The 22965-nt window shown below is 33.3% G+C and overlaps 1 protein-coding gene across 6 annotated transcripts in view; it reads right to left on the bottom strand.

The window, feature by feature from the left end:
* The window catches only part of LOC114093381 (basic helix-loop-helix domain-containing protein USF3), a 233341-nt gene that overhangs the window by 11136 nt on the left and 199240 nt on the right, over positions 1–22965 (bottom strand). For all 6 annotated transcript variants that reach the window (XM_071615334.1, XM_071615335.1, XM_027936162.2 and 3 more), the window contains 6 exons: positions 17361–17500; positions 16787–16924; positions 16165–16430; positions 14608–14739; positions 10107–10254; positions 8561–8785 (listed from right to left, as the gene is read on the bottom strand). In XM_071615334.1, the coding sequence (XP_071471435.1) occupies positions 8561–8785; positions 10107–10254; positions 14608–14739; positions 16165–16430; positions 16787–16924; positions 17361–17500 (1049 nt within the window). The remainder of the gene's footprint in view (positions 1–8560; positions 8786–10106; positions 10255–14607; positions 14740–16164; positions 16431–16786; positions 16925–17360; positions 17501–22965) is intronic.

Below are 22965 nucleotides of genomic sequence, written 5' to 3'. Positions count from 1 at the left end.
GATTTTATCCTGGATATTATGAAGGATGTGCCAAATGATTCAGATACTAAGATTGATCTTTTGATATCATCTAGTATATTTTATCCAGTTATAGTCTATGAGTGTGCAATTCAAAAACATCAGAGATATCAAAAAATTTTTAAAGAATTTGTTAGAGTAAAAGTTAAAAGAGCAATTAGTAGTAACATTTTTGTTCAGTAAAAGTGGTTGATAAAATTTTTGTATTTTTCTGGGAAAGCTGGAAAAGTACATGTCATTTGGGGAAAATACCTCATCAGAGGCTTCTGCATAGACTGATGCCAAAAAATGTTTTCTAGCCCCATGGAACATGGTATGGTAAGACACTATATGAAATTCCAGAAAAAAGCAACTAGATTTACAGATCCATTGCAAGATGCAAATTCACTGCTCCCTTTACACTAAGAAACATATAAGCTAGCTACATATACTACATTTATTTTGTCATTAGAAATACCTTCAGTTTACTCAGAATTTTCAATTTGCTATAAAAATGTCAGCATACAAGAAAATATTACTTTAGTATGACTTATTTTCTTTTGAAAAATACATGTGTACCGAGGGACATTATTTGTGTCAAAAATTGACATTTTAAGTTCTTAGGTAAGCACCAACACTGACTTGTCAATGGAAAATTTAATAACATCTTAGGTTTTCAGATGTTACTGAGGTTAAGAAATGTATGTTTAAGATATACTTGTCAGTTTTTTCTTGATCTAAACATACACTATGCCTTGATAAACAAGTTATAGCAAAAAGAAAAAATAAAGAAAAGAGAAAACCCATGGTACTATGTAAAGTAAGCATACTTTATCGTTAAGGAAATAGAAATAGATCAGGCATACCTGGAGGATGTTCACTTGACTAACACCCAACATAAATGGCAAACACATATTGCAATAGAGAATTTACAAGATAGGTTAAGAAGGACCAGGAAAGTAACTATTCCTTAAAGAAGATTTTTGTTCTTGATCAAAGAAATTGATACTTAATAGCATTCATTGATTGTGATCCTGTCTTAAAGGGAAAAAACTCTGTAGGTGTCATCTGAACAGCCATTTTAAAATTTAAATCATTTTAGACTCCGTAGCAGGGCAACGAGGATGCATGGTTATATATCCTGGCTTGGTAAAAGTTGTGCAATTTGAGAGGTAGAGGAAAACCCCACTGTGTCTTCCATGAGATACTGACTCTTATTTTCCTTGGTGCTAAAATCAAATGAATCGAGTCCTTGTACAAGTTATTAATTGCCTTTGAAAATCTGGCCAATTTTATTCCAGGCCTTTAAAATACAAAACAAATGCCAGCAAGTGGTTCTTATGTATTTGGGGTGGGCATACAACTTATTTTTCTTTCCTCTTGATTTTTAAAAATTTATTGTTGATCTTTTGAAATGGACCAAGGCTTTTTTTAAAGGATTATAGTAATCATATCACTCTTATAATGCCTTACTAAAAGCATATTAATATTATATGTTTCCTAAAAATATTGCAAAATTACTAAACTTATGAATTACCACTAGGTTATCAGGCATACAGTCTTTATCAGAATGTAATGAAATGTCAGCAGTGTAGCTATTACTTACTTTGTCTTTGGTCCTTCACTAGGGCCACCCCACCTTCCTTTTTACTACCCTGACATCTCATTGCCTTTGCTCTAATAAATTGTCTTAAAACAGGTTTTAAAGCTGATTTCATTTTATACAATTCTTTATCCCCTGCTATACAGTATTATAGCCACACACCATCTAATCCTTTATTGTCTTTTTGGTCATTGCATCCTGTAATTTTTCCAAAAATGACAAGAAAAACACCTATCATGAATGCTCCAAATATATTCACTGATGGGTCAAATAATGGTACAGCAGCAGTAGTTACCCCTGATCAAACTTTTACATTTTTAGTACCCAAACAATCAGCTCAAAAGGTAGAGCTTAATGCAGTTTTACAAGCTTTTGTGATGTTTAAAGATTCCGTATTTAATTTATTTTCTGATAGTCAGTATGTAGTTAATGCTATAGTATCTCTTGAAGATGCTGGTAGGATTTCCCCTTCTTCTACTGTTTTCTCTTTGCTTTCCACTATACAAAGTCTAATCTGGGACAGAAAAGATCCATTCTTTATAGGACATATCAGGGCACATACAGGATTGCCTGGAGCCCTTAGTTTGGGCAATGATTTAGCAGATAAAACTACACATGACATACATATTTTCTCTACACTAGAAGAAGCTATAAATTTTCATAAAAAGTTCCATGTCAATGCTAATACTTTACAAAAGCGTTTTAAAATAACTAAGGAACAAGCTAGACAAATAATAAAACAATGTCAAAATTGTGTGACCTTTTTACCACAAGTTAATCTTGGAGTCAATCCTAGAGGATTGATACCTAACCATATTTGGCAGATGGACGTCACACACTTGCCAGAATTTGGAAAATTAAAATATTTGCATGTTACAGTTGATACTTCTTCTGGATTTTTGATGGGCTCCCTTCATTCCGGAGAAAAAACTAAAGATGTTATAGCTCATTGCTTACAAAATTTTGCCACTGTGGGTGTTCCAAAACAGTTAAAAACAGATAATGCCCCTGGTTATACTTCTACCTCTTTTAAACAATTTTGCTCAACATTTAGCATTACTCATATAACAGGAATTCCATACAATCCACAGGGACAAGGCATAGTTGAAAGAGCTCATCAAACTATTAAAATGTACTTATTAAAGCAAAAAGAAGGAATTGGGAAGGGGTATATATTCCCCAAAGATAAACTTAAAATAACCCTTTTTACTCTAAACTTTTAAAATTTGGATTCAACAGGACTTAGTGCTGCGGAAAGGCATATGTGTCCAAAAAATGTGCATAAGCCCAAGATACTTTGGAAGGATATTCTAACAGGACAATGGAAAGGTCCTGACCCAGTAATTGTCTGGAGTCGGGGGTCTGTTTGTGTGTTTCCACAGGGAGAACAGCAGCCGATTTGGATTCCAGAGAGATTAACCAAGGTCCTGACCCAGTGATTGTCTGGAGTCGGGGGTCTGTTTGTGTGTTTCCACAGGGAGAGCAGCAGCCGATTTGGATTCCAGAGAGATTAACCAAGGTCCTGACCCAGTGATTGTCTGGAGTCAGGGGTCTGTTTATGTGTTTCCACAGGGAGAACAGCAGCCGATTTGGATTCCAGAAAGATTAACTAAAGCGATTTCTACAGACCAAAAAGAAGATGATTTGGCTCAAATCCATAACAACTGATATCCAAAACTCCAGTTTGGCTATTCTTACATCTGCAACAGAACCAGGATGCTTTTTTCAATATCTATTTTATTATTGCCCTTTGCCATATCATGAAGTTCTATTTTGTTTTTTGAGCTCATACAGACCTAGGTTAATGTTTTGCTGATCAGTTCTATTTTTTGACTATAGAGTTTTTAAACATTGCAATGGAGATTTCACCTGTAAAAAGTTATAAGGCCTTTACTATAATGTTATGTGTTGTATGTATTATATTATGTGTGCACACTTGTGTTTTGTGTTATATGTTTGAATGTACGTATGTCCATATATCATATATGATGAGCGCTCATGATAAAATGGATCCAAATATTTTTTTTTTCACGTGATTTATATGGTTTAATTTAAATTAGGTAAACAACTGTTGAGGATTGTTTTAATATGTAAACAAAAAAGAAGGTTAACAGATCTGTTTATTTACTTTCACCTTTCCTTTTCATTATATTTAATAATTCTCTTAAAGATAATGTAAATTGTTAAGAAAAGTGTTTTCTTTTAGTGCCTTCTGTAATGTTACATAATTTTTTCTTTAGCCATTATTGCCAGAATTCCTATCTTCATCCCAGTGCCGGTGAAGACAATGTAAATTGTTAAGAAAATTGTTACATAATTTTTTCTTTAGCCATTATTGCTAGAATTCCTATCTTCATTCCAGTGCTGGTGAAGTCAAAGATAAAACCAATCTACAGCTTCTACAATAGCCATCACTGAACTGCTTGCAGAACTTGCCTGGACACATTGTGAGCTCACCTGTACGCATTGTGAACTATCTGTTGGTGCAGCGACTTGTGGTAGTGTTGGGGTATTTTTGCTGATGATGTCACCGGTGGTACAATTTTTCAAAGGAGCCCTCAATTGGCTTAATGTCATGGCATTTTGCATCCTCCTCTACTAGTGATGGTCTAAAATTTTGGGGCCAACAGAGGTGAGGCAAAGAACCTCACCCCCCCACTGGTGCAAAGGCCTATCCACAAGTATAGCTGTATGCTGGACCGGTAGTCAGTGACGGGTATGATCCAATTGCAGTGGTACCAACCTAAGACAGGAGGCTGACGCCTAGAGGTCAGTTCATCCGATGACGGGTAAGGACCATATGTTGAATTGGACTGCCTAACAGGCACGGTCCCTAAGCCACATGCTTGTTGTTTAAACAGAGAGGGGGAGATGTTGAGAGCCACAGCCGAAGGGGCCCCAGCAAACTTCCAGCTGCCGGCTGATGATTGGCTCACAGCGGCCCCAGCAACATCTAGCTGATTGGCTCCTCGGCCCCAGCAACATCTAGCTGATTGGCTCCTCTGCGGTGATGCTCATTGGACTGTTTCCCTGCCCTTTCAGACCACGGAGCTGCTCATTGGGGGACTTTTTGGCTCTGCCCACGTGACCCAGCCAATCGGCCTCAAGAGCAGGAGGATTGTGGGAGGTGGAAAGAAGCTTGGGGGGGGAGAGAGAGGCTTGTGGAAAGCCGGTGGTGGCAGTTGAGGCTCTGAGGATTTTTCCTGAGAGGCTGTTTTGTTTGGCGTGTTTGGTTCTAAAAATAAAGTTAGTTTCTTTTGACAAGTGGCTTCTGATTGTGCCCAGCCAGACTGCGGCAATAGCCACACTGGCTTTTATGACAGCCTTAGATCTGGAAATCAATGAGAAGAATTAAAGAATATACTATGAAAATTTAAAAAAATCCAAAAGACAGATCTGAACATAATGTGAAAAAAATCTTTCAGAATATAAGAAGGAAAACACAAAGCCAAATACATAAGAAAATACTCCTGAAGGTCAACAGAAATTTTCTTGAAAATAAAGAAAGTCACATTTTCAGACTAAAAAGTCACACTGGTGTCCCACAGAGCAAGAGGAGAAAAAATATTTAGGCATAACTTGTGCAATTCCAGGATAAAAATACAGGAATACTTAAAGCTTTCATAGCAGAAAAAAAATCCCATAAAACTAAAGAAATAAATATTAGATATAACATCAGGCATCTCAATTAAACACTGGATGCTAGACACGAACAGAAAGATGCATTATGTTCACAGAGAAAAAAAGGACTATGGCCTAGAATTCTTTATCTAGTCATATTATCAACCAACTAGAGAAGAAAAATGAAAACAATTTTATTTCTTCTTTTTTCCTTCTCAGTTTACTGAAAGAAATGATCAAGAAGAAATGAATCCCAGGAAATAGCTGATTCAACCTAGAAGTATAAGGATAACAAGTCCCAAGATAAGAACTATGCAGCAGGCCCAAGGGCAATCAGTAAAGACTAGAACAAATCTTAAGGGCTTAGGGAAAGAATCTCTGAGTGAATGTGAATTTTAAGCCATAGATGATGAAAGGACTTGAAGGTGATGAAAGCACATTATTCTTTCATCAACAAGAGGGTAAAAACAATTTGAAAGTCAAGAAAAAGCAAAAACTGAACAAAAAGTCATGATATGGCAAATCAAAAGGTTTTCAACAACTGATAGAATGAGAATTCACTTTGATTTTAATCAGAACTTACTTTTTTTTAGTTTGGCATAAGGATTGGCAGTAACAAGGGACTCAGAAAGAAAATGTTACTTGTTTTCACTTTTCACTGTCCACAGAAAACATAATTGTGATAGTAGAACAGAATATTGGTGCAATTAAACTTATTAACATAAAATGAAAGGTATAGCTGACTTAAGGTGGGGAAAGAAAACAGGAAAGGTAGAGGAAGGGGAGAGGAAGAGTGAAATAGTGAAAAGCAAGTAGATGCCACCTAAAATTAATGAAGAAGAAATGGAAAGTACTTAAAGGTACAAAGTTGAGCACAGAAAAATTAAAAATAAATAGCTATCCAAATTAAAAAAGGGAGATAGGTGTTAAAGTGAGTTACACCATTTCTTCTGTAATTGAGGGTCTCTAATTTTTGTGTTGTCTCAAGAAAAGATAACTAATAGATAAAGCACAAATCAAATTAGGATAAAAATTATTGCCTATGGAGACAGGCCTAGAGGTGGGGGAGGAGACATATGTATTTTAACCATATGAAAATATGAATTAGAAAATACTTTAAAATAAAGTATGAATGAGAGAGAAAATGAAAATATGTGTGTGTGTACGCACCCTCTTTCAAGGACAGTTATTAAAAAAAAAAAAAAAAAGTAAAAATAAGTTACTAGCCAGAAGACAACATTTATGACAGAAAATCCCAGAGTTGTAGAGCAGCCTCTAGCCATGTGACTCTTCAAATTCAAATTTAAATTAATTAAAATTACATAAAATTTGAAATTCACTTCTTAGTCACACTAGCCATATCAGGCACTCAACAGTGTCATGATATAGTGACCACCAAAATGGATTTTTGTGATGATTAAAAACATTTTTATCATCACAGAAATTTCTACAGGACAACTTTATTATAAATAACTAAATGCCAATGAGGCCTTATCTACCTTCATCTGAATGCAAAGTTTAACTGAACAACTCTTTTTTTTTTTGAACAATTCTTTACATGTGAGTATTCCAAGCACATTGCTTGAAAAATACAACGTTACCAATTCAGAATTCATATACAAAACATCTTTCTCTGCACATTGTAAAAGTAATTACTTGCTTTATAAGTAATTACATTACTTGCTTTAATGAGCACTTAGTGTATTTGCAATCAAAAGTAAAAATATTTATTATAATCATTTCTTTAAAAGAATTTTAAACTAGTTTACCATTACTAATGAAACATGATTTATAATACTTGAGAAGAAATCATTGGAACAGCCTCTTAACAACAGGAAAACATCTGAACAGTTACTTTAAAGAAAAAAAAATCTAATCTTAACAGATATTAGAACTGAAATTAAATTTCCTTAATTAATAACATTCTCCAGCCCTCTAAAGAGGAAATATTGAATCATAGAATTGGAAAGCAGGAGGAAATATTCAAGAAAAATCTTCTCATACTAGAGATGGGAAAACTGAGGTCCAGAGAAGGTAAGTATCTTAGCCCCACGCCTCACAAGTACTGTCTGCCAGCACTTCTCTCAGCCTGGCACTGTCTCCTCTACACCACACTGAACTGACAATCACTACATTTACATTATAAATAACAAAATAAAATTTCATAGCAAGGATTTGTCATTTTCTTTAACCCTTCATGGCCACTTCATGTGCTTTTTTGGAAACATAGATGAAAGTGCAAAAATCTGACAAAATTTTTCTTTCCCAATGACAACAGAAGTCATTTTTGACTGGTCCCCAACAGAAAAATATAGACAAACTTTTAAAATTAATAAAAATTTAGGCAAATCAAGGCTCAATAATATTTTCAAAGAAACTTTAGAGGAGAATCTAAGGTAATGGTTCTTATCTTTTTGTTTTTTTTAACTAAAAAACTCTGAAAAATGAAATAAAGGCAGTAGCTCAGAAAAAAAAAAAAAATGAACATGCAGACAAATTTTCCCAACAATGAGGAACTTCTAAAGACCATTCATGAAACGCAAGAATCTCTGAATGAAGGATTACCAAAAGAGTTAGCATTTTTTTTTCAAAACTATAATGGGGCTGGGTTGTAGCTCAGTGGTTGAGCACTTGCCTAGCATGTGTGAGGTACTGGGTTCAATTCTCAGCACTGCATATAAATAAAATAAAGGTCCACTGACAACTAAAAAATTATTTAAAAAAAATAAATAAAGGTATTGTGTCCATCTACATCTAAATATATTTTTTTTTAAAAATTCTATATGTAGACAACAAAAGTAATTCTAAAGCTATTTTTAATTGTCTATCTACTTCTTGTAAAAATTTCCTCAACCGAGTTGAGAACATCCAATGAGAAAAAGGTTAACATGATCAGATATGACTTATAAAATCCTTAAGTCCCAGTTCTACTCTTTCCTCAGTCATACTTTCCTTATTATCTGAGGTATAAACTTTCCTTATTATCTGAGGTTTAATCTCCTTTTATTTCTTCCTCCTTCATATGCTCCTAGACCATAGGGACAAAGGGAATTCCCCTTATTTTGCATCTTAATGCTAAGAACTTTGATCCTTGGATCTGAGTTTAATATTCACAATGTTTAATGGAACAGACATATAATGAAATTAATTCATTATCATACTTCATTATACATATAAGACATAATAAAAAGCACACTGAAAATTCCTCCTTCAGCTAAAGATTGTGGTCAGTAATCAATGTTTTTCAATTCTATTTTGTAGGTAACAGTGAACACAATATATTATGTAATGAAGCAAAAAAAAAATAACTTCCATAAACCTGAGAAGAAGCCTGCTTACCATCCTGCAGAGGAGAGAATTCTGAGTTGCTTTTCTGCCTGGGTGGTGTTAACAACACAGCTGGCTCAAAAATACGTGCTGGAAAACTGGTGGTCAGATTCACGCTATCAGGGGGGGTTGGCACCTGAGACAGTTTAACAGGCAACTCTTCCTGTGGAAAATCAACCACTTCTTTCCCTCTGAACATCAATGGCACAGAGACATTAGCACTTACAACAGGACCCTCTAAAGAAGACAAGAAGATATTAATATGTAAGGAAAGTATGAGCACACCTCAGGTGTTAATTCTTACATACATATAAATAGAATACAAAATCCATTCAGCCCCTAGAGCCTTCACTTCCTAGGCTATATTCTCCTTTGCCAGTAATTCATAGGCAGCTTCCTGTGGAGCCGGCACTGGGAAGAAGTTGCTATTTTTGAGAAAAGTACGAAGCGCCACAAAGTCATAAAAAGAAAGTCACTTTTTAGGAACTCATAAAAAAAAAAATCTTACTTGGCATTTTAGAGTTTTTCATGATTTGTTTTTATTGTTTTTTAATGGTCCTAGAAGTAACAAAACGACAAGAATGGGACTGTCCATATACAAGGCTCACTACCAAACAAGGTAATTTCACAAGTCATGTACTATCACCTTCCATATTATTTTAAAAGTGTTATAAGAGCTGAGACTCAGATGCTAATAACCTTGTTTCACATATATAAATCTTACTTTTTCCACAGATAATAAAAAGAATTAACAATAATCATAATAAACTCACACCCCACCTTTCTCATCTCTGAATAACTAAAAGTTTTCTCACTAGTGAAATGACTCAGATAATAGCAAAGCACATATCTTTGACTGAGATATTAATAGAAATCCCCCACAAAAATAGATACTTCATGCAACTCAAATTTTAGGCTGCCACTACTTAGAATCCATCCTAAGAAAATACTTCTAAATACATAAAACACTCTACACATGGACACTCATCAAAGTATTGCTTACAAATGAAAAGTGAAAAAGCCTAAATGTCTTATTCAGCCTATTAACACATGAAGGCACACAGGTGAAGAGAGGATTTTGAAACATCACCACATCTGAACAAAAGTTATGAATTTCTAAAACTCAGGGGTGTTTTGTTTTCAATACCATCTCTTCTGAATCTGGGACACCATGATTAAACTTAACACTAACATCTCACCTGGCCTAGGTATTCAGTTCTCCCATGTACTACCTGCATGACTGCTAAGTTACTGACCCTCTCTAAGCCTCAGTTTCCTCATTTAAAAATGGGATAACAAAACAGGTGCCTCATATGGCTATTATGAGGATTAAATGAGATAATACATGCAAGACTCAGAAAGTACCTGGAAAATAGAAAGTATTCAATAAATATCAGCTAGTAAAGCAGTGGCAATTGCAATAGTGATAATTCAGTATATGCCACAAGTAGTAATAACTCCATATAAGTTTAGAGGTTCAGGATTTGATTTGTTTGCTTGTTATTCTACAGGCATTTAGCAGTTCACTGACAATCTGGAATAAAAAGACTATACCTACTTGGATTGTCTATAATTCTACCTGTGGCTTCCCTTTCTGTTGCTTGACTTTCTTGTCTGGAGTTATTTATTACAGGACAATTTTTAATGGCATGTGTGAGTGATATAAGTTGCTCATCTGTTGTGACCATATATTGCTGAAGTCTCGCCTGGAGAAGGGAAGAAATGAAATAAAATCATATAAAGGATATGAATGTTCGCATAATATCATTATTTTATTTTAAATACTCCAAGAATTCCAGACTTTCATTAAAACTCTAAAGAAATGCTATTCATAATTATAAATATTCTAAAAGTCCCATGAAAGATAAACTGTTAAATAAATCATGGCCAATTAATACCCTGCTATAAAAATAAGAATTAACCTTTTTTATAAGGCTTTCAATTTACAAAACCTCTTCATATAATATTATTTCAACTGACTCTCAAGCTACCCCAAGAGACTGATACATTAGGTAGAGGAAACAATAAAATATTCCTCAAGCATTTAAACTAGCAAACATAAACACTATAAAGATTTATGGTCTGCAACCTGTATACTCAGAAAAATGAGATATTATATCCCTTCTATTCAAATGTATGATATGTTAAAGTCATTGTACTGTCATGTGTAACTAATTAAAACAAATACAAAAATAAAAAATAATAAAAAAATAAAGTATTTGAAACAAGGTTGTTGAAGAGACCACCCAAGGAAATTTTCACCTACCTTGCTCTGATTCAGGTTACTTCATGCAATCCAAATGCAAAACACTGTCTTGAAATATAACTCAGTTGCACTAAAATAACTGTGATAGTAGATGAATTTTGTTTTGCTTTCTTAATTACTTATTTCAACTTAGTCCAAAGGAAACTACCCTGATTGGAAACCTATCTATAAATATCTATTAAATATGTTTCATTTAATGTGAAATGTGAAAAAAAAATTTATGGTAATGTATATGAAATAATGGTGAAGGAACAAGAAAGCATAAAATTCCGTGTTCAATGATTATAACTTTACACTTTACATGTGTCTAAATTATTTTTATATATGTACACACATATGTATTCTCATATTTGTCTATGTATACATAATTCATAAATTTTTAGAAAATTATATAAGGCTTTCTTTTACTTAAAAGATCATTCACAAAATACCTCACCACTGATTTACTTTATATCAAACAGCTGGATGTATTTGGATTTCCATTCTTACATTTAAAAGTCAACTAGATTGCCCAAAAGTTTAGATGAACTTGTTGTTTTTATCTTTTCCACACTTAAGATCAAGAGTCAATCAAAAGCACTAGGTTTAATTACAACCACATAATGCAGGTCTTTCTTAAGCTAAGTACTTAGCAAATACTTCATAGCAGAAGACAGCAGGTAGAAGGAAAGAAAGGGAAGTTGTATAAATTGCTCAGACCTTGAAAAGATTAAGTAAGAGAAACCAAGGATGATATGTAGTGATAAACTATCTAAGTATATAAATGTATCACATAGGCTTACAGATATACATTGTTGATCCAGACATATTAGAAATATTATGATACAGTAGAATGATATAACTGGGGAAAGCATGCTAAACATTTTTATATCACCAGCTGATATTTCTTCCCAAATTTCACACTCATATATGCAGTGGCTTAGATATCTCCACCTAAGACTCAAATAGACTTCTCAAACCTAAGATACAAAACCAAACTCTTCCTGAAGCCTTCATTACCTTGTAAGTAGAAACTGTTAATTGTTTTGTCCCAAACTCTGGAATCACCCTTGACTCTTTCACATCCTCTTCTTCACCCCATATCTATAATGGGTTTGGCTGGTTTTCAAAAATATATTCAGAATTTGATCAATTTCACACCCTCTGCCACTTCTACTGTAGACCAAACTGCCATGTTTCAACTGAATTATTCCAATAACTCCTATATGTAATGTCCTGCTTCAGGGTTTGACTACCTAGTCTATTCCTGTTCCCAAATTGTATATAGAGATACTGAGAGCACAAGAATGAACTCACAGGTCCCCAGAAGACATTTTAAATTTTCAAGAGAAATAGTGAAGTCCAACATTTATCAGACATTGGTGAACTATTAGCTTCAGGCAGTTCATAATGTCAACATAAGATTAGATTACATTACTTTTAATAATGTCAAATCTTCTTATGGCTGGTTTTCCAGCAATTGCTATGCTAAAAAAAAAGTTCTAAGTAGAAATACAGGAAATAAGAGCAATGGTGTTCAACACATTCTAAGTTTTGAAAAGTTGTGCAGTGCTCAAAAGGTACACATATACCACTGGTAAATAATTGTAGTTATTTAAGAATTAAATAAATACACACTTTGTATTTCAATTTATGCATATTATTGTTTATAATAGCTCCTAAGTTGTTAGACATGAGTTGTTTGGACCTAACTTCTTAATAAATGGAACTGTTAGATATTTCTTTTGGCCAAGGTGTGCCATGAGTCACTAAGGGTACCATCACTCAAGGCAGCATTTCTAATCTAGTCTCAAGACTGTAAACCAGATCCTCTCAAAAGCCAGTTTCCCATCTCATTTTTCCCAAATCCTTAAATAGTATGCAATGCCTATGTGACCGGGCTTCTCTGATCTCGTCTCCAATGCTCTCCCTTTCCCATGCTCCATTCCCACCACACTGGTATCCTTGATGACTCTAAGTTCACAGACACAATGCCAGCTTTGCCTTGCTTTTCCTCTACCTTTTCCTCTGTTCTTCTCTCAGCTATGTGCATGCTCGTTCCCTTACCTCTTCTAGGCCTCTGCTCATATGTCACCTCTACAGAAGGCATGGCCCATCCCATTTATAACTATATTCCACACCCATTAGGCATTTCCTATGCCTTTTTTTTTTTTTTTTTTGAGAGAGAGAGAGAGAGAATTTTTTATTATTCATTTTTTAGTTTTTTCGGCAGACACATCTTTGTTTGTTGTGGTGCTGAGGATTGAACCCAGGCCGCACGCGTGCCAGGCGAGCGTGCTACCGCTTGAGCCACATCCCCAGCCCCTCCTATGCCTTTTACTTACTTTATTTTTCTTAAAGTACATATCAACACCTAATTTACTACATATATAACTTCGTTATTTTTGAATACTTATTTAGAATGTAAGCTCCACCAGGACAAGGATTTCTATATTTTGTTCACAGTTGTATTTACTACATCTAAAATAATGCCAGGTCCTTAGTAGACACACAATAAAGATTTGTTAAATGAATCAGTATAATTTAACACATCACATCTTCCCAGGAGAACTGAAAATATATTCATGCAAAATCATGTTCATAAATGTTCATAGCAGCAATGTAATAGACAAAAAAATGGAAATAATCCAAATGTTTATTCATCGACTGATGAATGGACCAATAAAAGGCATATCCATAACATGGAATATTATTGAGTGATATAAACAAATGAAATATTGATATATTTTACAACATGGATGAATCTTAAGAAATACACTGAATGAAAGAAGCCAGACACAGAAGACCACAGATCCCACTGCTACAAAATATCTGGATTAAATCCATAGAGTCAGAAAGTAGACTAGTGACTGCCAGGGGTTAGAGAAAGACGCGAATCTAGCATGACTCTTCATGGGCATATGGTTCCTCTTCAGGAAGATGAAAATATTCTGGATTGAAAATATTCTGGTACACAAGTCTTTAAAAGGGTGGACTTAATGATATGCAGACTACATTATCAATTTTTTTTAATTACACATTTTACATCTAGTGTTCATTGACACAAACAGAATTTGTCTATTCTTTTCTAATCTCTTGTAGCTGATAAATAATAAATACCCATAAGAACAAAAAGATGACCAAGATAGCCTCTACATTCATGTAGCACAAAGTGATAATATAAAAATACACATAACCATAACATAATGTAAATGCAATGATAGCAATATCCAGAGAGCATCAAAAATATATAAAGGAAGTACTTAATGCAGTAACCAAGCAATAGGCTTTCTAGAAGAGATACTGTATGCCTTAAAAAAAAAAAAAAAGGCATTGGCATTTAGTCAAGTGGCAAATCAAATATGAAGACACTTGTTAACTGTAAATAGCACCTGAAGCAATTTGCAGGAAAGTTCTGCAACAGCTATCCTCTGCTGTTTTGAAATTAAAAGTGGCACCCATAACACTCACACTTAAGCTATCAAAACATTGCACATTTTGGTTAACCACTATAATACCGGCAGTTATCATTTCAATATATATTCTGTCTTTTACCCTAAATAGTATGTGTATTAAACGCAGCAGACTTATTTTATATTCTTATTCTATATACAATTTGTAGTCTAAACTTCTACTATAGTACCTCCAATATAATAAATGTTCAATAACACCAACCATCGATGATGGTAATATGTCAAAAAAAATCACATCAGCACAGCTAAAACAAAATCAACTCCCCTAAGAGAATCCTGCACATATGCAAAGATATTTCATACTACAAAACATGGAAAAGTCTGGGATAGCATTTGAGTACCTGTGTGGCAGTATTTTCTTCTCTCAGAAGAAGAATTTCAGCTGTTAGAGCATCAATGAGCTCTCGATGATCACCTAATACATGTTCCAGTTGCTTCCTTGTCTCTACTTCTTTACGTAGTTGAAGCTCACTCTACCAAAAAAAAAAAAAAATCAAAACTAGCATCATATATTGAAAACTAAAAGTTTCTACTCAAAGTGTCAAAGAAGACAATTACAAATATTTACGTTATAAGATAGTAACAAAAATTAAAAAATTGTATTACAAAGTTTATTATATTTAATTGAATAAAACAAGCTGCTTTATCCTCGTCTTTTTAAGATAGAATATAGTAAACAAAATGGTATGTAACATTAAATAATTATATTTTCATGAAAGAAACTGAAGGGATATACATATATATTGTTTGAATATACATAGACTATCTCTAGAAAGGCACACTGGTATCTAGTAATGATAGCGGGACACAAGAAAGCAAATAGGTTAGCTGGAAGTTAGAGATAAGAACTAGAGTGTTCATTTTATATCTTCTGTATCTTTGAATTTCACACCTTATGACAAGTCATCAATTCAAAAATTAAGTTTGCTAAACTATAATTAAAAACAAATAACATTAAACTCTCTTAAATACATCCATTAAATGGTTTATCTTTGTAAAGTAAGTGATTAGCTAAAAAGGACATTCTTCTAAGCCTGCAATACTTTCCAAGCACCAGAAGTACATTCCTGAAGACTCCTGACTTAAGGGTAGAAGAATGTTAACACTTTATTTAAAGTCTGAGACTACCACAAATTTTTCATTAAAAGGCAATCTTAGCAAAACAGCTCCAGAGCAACTGAAACACCTCAATTAAGAGTAATAAATTTTATTTTTTAAATAAAATTTCCTTAAACATTTTGTCATATTTGTTTAATAGATTTATGAATGTTAAGTTTAAATAGATTTTATAAAAGATGAAATGCATAGCCAATTCTAATTCTATGGCATTCTGAATACTGATGAGTATTTATAAACAAAAAATTCTTGCTTGTTTTATAAATTATTTTCACAATAAAACATCTGCCACTTAAAAAATCAAGCCATACTGAGTTACCAATCATACAAGAAACATGAGAAATTTTCCCACCTATCTAATCTACATACAGAACTCCAAACTGAACTAACGTGGGTATAGCAAGCAGAGAAAGGCAAGAGAATGAAGACCCAGTTAATAGTGCTATTTAATCTATAGCTGCCAAACAGAATCTATGCTGTTTGGCAGCTATAGACTATTAATAATCTCAATATCAGCACAAGATATAATTTTATTTACATCAGATTTCCCTTACTAATTAAAATTTGTTAAAGCTCATATTTGCATCAAATAGACTATTTTAGGAAGTATCAACTAAATAGTAGGGGTAGATTAAAACCAAATTACTGCAGATAGTCTAAAACTGAATTTTCAAATAAAAGTTATTTGAATTTGACTGAATTTTATTTGAAGGTTACAATAAACTAAGAAAAAAAAATTCACATATATTTCTGCTTGAAGAGAAGCCATGTCATGCACTTACCTCTCTCAGGTACCGAATCAGGCGACAGAGAGAGCTCACCAGAGACAAAGTGAAGCCTGTGAGACCCTGACCCCTCTGCAGTCCCTTGACCTCACGTCCTGTCCACCGCTCATATTCTTCCATTTCATGTTCCACTTCATGTATCATATGTTTGAGGACATCCAAGCTGGAATTATTGCTGTTTGATAAGTCTGCAGAGGTAGTGCTAGCTGATAACATGTTTTTCTTCTGCTTGGAAGGAGCATGCAAATCTGGTTTTCTTTTCACTGAGAATGACAGAAATAACTGTATTTCAAGACAAGGAAAAATTACAATCACAAAATTACGAGAAAAATATTTTAATTATTCACAATATATAAAAAGTTTTTACATAAGTTATTACCATTTTTATTATAAAAATCAATTCAATTTAAACAAGGTTTATACTATAATGAATATACTAGAATCATCCATCCAGAATTTTATGGATTAGGAAGGATTTCTTAGCTAAGCTCCAACAAACTCTTACTTAATTAGATCCCAATAGATGAGCTTAAGGGGGCAAAAATTTAGTAAGAGATTAAATAGCTACATCAGGTTACATGTTTAGAAGTCATTTTTGCAAAATAAAAAGAGACTTAACCTTTATTTAGCAGTTGTTTTTGCTTCCTTGAGTTGAGCACCTGTCCTACAACATAGCTTGAGTCTAGAGTCTCAGTAGATTCTTCAGGCTGAAGCCTGGTTTGGAGTTTCTTGACAGCATCAGTAGTATTCAGAGCAGCTAAAAGGAAGAACAATGAAAAAAGGTTATCTCAAGAGAACAAACTTTTTCTGAAAAGTCTTTTAAATGACAGATCCATTAGTATTTTAAATAATTAGGTTACATAAGGAAGTCAAAAGTTAAACAACATTCCTTTGAAAATTATTGTTTGCTGTGTGTTGTGGTGCATGCCTGTAATTCCGGCTACTCAGGAGGCTGAGGAGGGAGGATCACAAGTTTGAAGCCAGCCTCAGTAACTTAGCAAGGCCCTAAATAACTTAGTGAGAGACTGTCTAAAAATAAAATGAAAAATAATAAGGTCTGGGAATATAGCTCAGTGGTAAAGTGCTTCTGAGTTCAATCCCTAATACCTAAATAAATAAATAAATAAATTACTGTATTTAAGAAAAAAACTAATCAAGTAGGCTACTAGGAATAATGCAAAGACGGAACAAACCTCTTTGTTCCCCTGATGAAACAGCAGATGGAGTTCTTGGAGGGGTTGTTATTTTTGACTGTGTTGCTATTTTCTGCTGAATATTAGTCCACAGTTTACTAATTAACTCAGAATTCTCTTCAGTTAGTTGGTGGAGAAACCTATAAATTTCAAGACAATACGTACAGTAGTGTTAAAAAGTACTATCATTAAAACTGTTCAAATGTTTACATATTTGATTTGAAAGATTTTTAGAAATCACAAAGAAAAACCAACTTTCTCTTTAACTGATAAAATAGGTAGGTAGCTAAAATATCTATCCTCTTTGTGTTAGAGGGAATCATCCCATCTGCTTCTCAGTTTCCTATCTACCTTGGATCCCTAATATAGAAGCATTTGCCTCTTCTGCAGTTTTGTGGTATGGCTCCATCTTCCCCTTTCTCTAAAGTAATTAAGTATATACAGCTCAGCTCCTTTTGGTTTTTCTCTCCTACAAAAGAATCTGCCCACTGAGCAGACAGCCACTGCTCGTACTGAAGTAAATTCATTGGAGCAGAACAGGACCCTATGTATCAGGCAGGGAACAAAAGAAGTAAAAAGAAAAGCTGTAGTTTAGGGCTTAGTATTTGCAAGCTCTTTCATTACAGATCTAAGCTTTACGCTATAAACATCTTTATACTGATTAAGTTGATATTTTAATATTTGACTAGTCTGATTCATGTATCTATTTTCTTACTTGGATTGATATTTAAAAGAGGTAGGGGGCCAAAAAGTAGAAACAACTCAATGTCCACCAGCTAATGAATGGATGAGTAAAATATGGTGTAGCCATACAATAAAATATTATTCAGCCTTTAAAAGGAATGAAGTATTGACATATGCTACAACATGGATGAACCTTGAAAATAAGGTGCTAAGTGAAAGACACCAGACAAAACAGAGCATAATGCATTATATATATACACACACATATAATATTAAATACATAAATATGAGATATATAATACATAAATATTTGTAAATATATATATAAAAAACATATACACAGACAAATTCTATAGATAAAAAGTAGATTAGTGGCTATCTAGGCCCAAAATGTTTGGGAGGATATGGGGTTTGACAACTAAAGAGCATGGGATTTCTTTTTGAGGCAATAAAACTTTCCTAAAACAGTTAGTGATTGTATAGCTATGAATATGCTAAAAGGATTGAATATTACATTTTTAATGAGCATGCTATACATCTATGAATTATGAATCAATAAAGCTGTTGAAAGAAAGATGGAAGGGAGGGAGGAAAAGGGAATCTTATTTAGTGGCTCTAAAACCTTAGCCTAGGGGAGTCAAGCAACATATGGGTGGCACATTAGTACACTATTTGCTAAAAGCTATATTTAGCAAAATGTCCATGATACAGTTCATTCAAAGGGAACTAATTAACAAAGCAGCAGAAAGAGCCCTTTATAAATCCAACCTTCCGGATAAATCTCAAGAAGTACTATAATGAGATTTCTACACAATTTGGGCAAATAAACTCCAACCCGTCTGACACCTATAATATTATCTCTAATGTTTATGATATTTTTAAGAGTCAGTTATGTGAAATAATCATAACAACAAAAATACAATATCATCTACAGGTGGCTAATAAATGGGCTACCAATGTAGGTTCTCTATTCACATTCTTGATTGTTTCTTTTGTTGCGAAGAAGCTTTTTAGTTTGATGCCATCCCATTTTATTGATTTTTAATTTCTTGTGCTTTAGAAGTCTTGTTCAAGAAGTCAGTTCCTGTGTCAATATGTTGGGGCTACCTTTTCTTCTAGTATGTTTAGGGTTTCTGGTCTAATTTCTAGATCTTTGATCCACTTAGAGCTGATTTTTGTGCTGGTAAGAGACAGGGGTTAACTTTCTTCCTATTACATATGGATTTCCAATTTTCTTACCACCATATGTTAAAGAGGCTATCTTTTCTCCAGTGTATGTTTTTGGTGCCTTTGTCTAGTATGAGATAACTGTGTTTAGGTGGGTTTGTCTCTGTACCTTCTGTTCTGTTCCATTGGTCTTCTTGCCTATTTTGGTGCCAATACCATGCTGTTTTTGTTACTGTAGTATAATTTAATATCTGGAATTGTGATGCATTCTGTTTTGTATTTCTCACTAAAGAGTGTTTTAACTATTCTGGGCCTCTTATTTCTCCAAATGAATTTCATGACTGCTTTTTATACTTCTATGAAGAACATTATTAGAATTTTGATGGGAATCACATTGAATATGTATAGAACTTTTGGTGGTATGGCGATTTTGACAATATTGATTCTGCCTATGCAAGAACATGGGAGATCTTTCCATCTTCTGAAGTCTTCCTCAGTTCCTTTCTTTAGTGTTCTGTAGTTTTCATTAGAGAGATCCTTCACTTCTTTTGTTAGATTGATTCTTAAGTATTTTACTTTTATGTGTGTAGCTATTGTGAATGGGATAGTTTTCCTGATTTCTCTTTCAACTGATTCATTGTTGAAATGATAGAATGCGTGAAGACAGAATGTACAGAATGAGAGAAAATTTTTGCCAACTGCATCTCAGATAGGGTGTTAATTTCCAGGATATACAAAGAACTCAAAAAGCTTAACACCAAAAAAACCAATCAATAGATGGGCAAAGGAACTGAACAGACCCTTCTCAAAAGAAATACAAATGATGAACAAATATATGAAAAAATGTTCATCATCTCTAGCAATTTGAGAAATACAAATTGAAACTACACTGAGATTTTATCTCACTCCAGTCAGAATGGCAATTATCAAGAATACAAATAATAATAAATGTTTGTGAGAATGTAGGGAACAGTGAACACTCATGCATTGCTGGTGGGACTGCAAACTGATACAACCCCTCTGGAAGGCAGTATGGAGAATCCTCAGAAAACTAGGAATGGGACCACTCTTTGACCCAGTTATCCCACTCTTCAGCATATATCCAGAGGATTTAAAATCAGCATACTACAGTGATATAACCACATCAATGTTTATAGCAGCACAATTCACAATACCTAAGCTACATAACCAACCTAGATGCCCATCAACAGATGAATGGATAAAGAAATTGTGACATACATACATACATATGTGTGTGGGGGGGAGGGGGTGTAATGGAATATTATTCAGCTATAAATAAAAATGACTTTATGATATTTGCCAGTAAATGAATGGATCTGGAGACTATCATGCTAAGTGAAATAAGCCAATTCCAAAAAACCAAAGGTCAAATGTTTTTGCTGATATGTGGAAGCTAAACCACAATAAAGGCAGGGTGGAGAAGAGAAGTTCAGTAGATTAGACGAAGGAGAACAAAAGGAAGGGAGGATAGAAATAGTAAAGACAGTAGAATAAATCTAACATAATTTTCCTATGTCCAAATATGAAAATACCTAAGTGAATCCCACCATCGTGCCCACCCACAAGAGTGGAGTCCTAATTAGAATAATTCCATGTTTGTATAATTTTATCAAAGATAAAAAAGGTTAAATAAGAAAACAGGACTAAAGACTCTGTAAAAAGTATATATAAAAAAAGTAGTTAACAAAACAAAATTATATATTTCCTAAACACTGAAAGAAATGCTTTAAAAATATTCATAGAAAAGGAAAACTGTATTACAATACAACATACTAAAAAATAATAAGACAAAATTAACATTAAAGGGCTGGGGTTGTAGCTCTGTGGTAGAGCGCTTGCCTACATGCATGAGGTACTGGGTTCAATCCTCAGTACCACATAAAAACATATAAATAAAATAAAGATATTGTGTTCATCTACAACTAAAATAAAATGTTAAAAAATTAACATTAAACATACCAACCATATCAAAAAATGTACAAGCTTACTTCACCAATTAAAAGAAGAATATTTTCAAATTGTCTAAGAAAATCACACTCAACTCTGCACCGAATACGAAACATACCTGATACAAAACAATTCTAAAAAGATGTAAAAGAATATAAAATAAGAAAGACTAAATATAAAAAGTAAAGATAGAAGTTGGCAGGTGGTGTGCACCTATAGTCCCAGGTATTTGGGAAGGTAAGGCAAGAGGATCCCTTGAACCCATGAGTTTGAGACTACACTGAACAACAGAGAGAGACTCCCAACACAAACACACACACACACACACACACAAAAAAAAAAAAACCTGAAACAAAAAAAGAGGTTTTACTCTTAATACGAGATAAAACAGAACTGAACCAAAAGGCATTAAATGTTACAAAGGATACTTTACAATTCTAAAAAGTCATTAACCAAAGATATAATAACATTTATGACTATCCAGGTACCAAAAAACACATCATCTTTATAAAAAAAGATTTAAGCAATTAAATATACTTAAGCAAAAAATCAAAGAGAAACAAAAACACATTAACAGGAGACTTTTAATACATTACTCTCAGTATAAGATAGTGGCAAAAATAAGGAAGGAAGAAACAGCATAACCCCTGAGGCAGATCTTATGGAAATACTATAGAACTTTATACCTTTTTAATAGAGTTATAACCTCTTCTCAAGCAAACACATGGAACATTCACAAAAATGTGATCATATATTAGGTCACAAAGAAAACATCATTAAGTTCCACAAGAAGAAATACTGCAAATCACATTGTGAATGCAAAGTAATAAAACTAGAAACAATAAGGTGGCTCTGGAAATTTTCTTTAAATTTTCTAATAGACAACTTTTAGATAAAAAGGAAAATATAAATTGAAACTACTTCATTTCTAAAGTAACAAAACACTACTACACCAGAATGTATGGAATACATTTGAAGTAATTAGAGGAAAATTCAGAGCCTTAACTAATTTATTTTTGATATTAAAATAATGAAAATAACTTTCCAACTCAAAAAGCCAGAAAAACAAAGTAAACCAAAAGAAAGAATAAGAAAGGAATAAAAGCAAAAATTGATGAAGAAGAAATCAGGAAACTAGCAGCTCTAATAAATAAAGAAAATCCTGGTTCTATGAAAAATTAACAAAATGGACAAATCATTAATTAGCCTAATTTTAAGGAAAGAGGAAGAGTAAAATATATGATGGGTAACAGTGCTCATTTACCAAGTGCTCATATATCCAAGTAAGAAATTTTTCAGAAGTACAGAGCTATTGGCATACTTTTACAGAAATCTAGTGATTAACCTAAATAAAATAGAAAAATTTCCTAAGAAAATATATTCTAAATATATATATATATATATATATATATATATATATATATATATATTTTCAACCTTCATTAACAAAAAAAAGTACCAGGCACAAACAGCTTTACAGAAGAAAGCTATTAGCTTTCAAAGAATAGACAACCCCAAAGCTACACAAAATTACACCCTTCATAAACACAAAAGAAATTTAAAACTTCTAGAATGTTTGTTATGAAAAATGAGAAAAACTTCCAGATGTTTCTTATGAAATCAAGTATCACATTGTTACCTCAACCTGACTCCAGACACAATAATATTACAGATAAATCACTTACGAAATTTAATGCAATACTAAATATAATAGTAATAAAAAACATCCAACACTATATTAATGAAAAGTATATACCTTGGCCAAGTAAAATTTATTTCAGGAATG

Source organism: Marmota flaviventris, chromosome 8, assembly GCF_047511675.1.
Source record: "Marmota flaviventris isolate mMarFla1 chromosome 8, mMarFla1.hap1, whole genome shotgun sequence".
Taxonomy (NCBI): Eukaryota; Metazoa; Chordata; class Mammalia; order Rodentia; family Sciuridae; genus Marmota; species Marmota flaviventris.
Note: the sequence above shows the minus strand (reverse complement) of the source record. Positions and strands in the feature narration are given on the sequence as shown.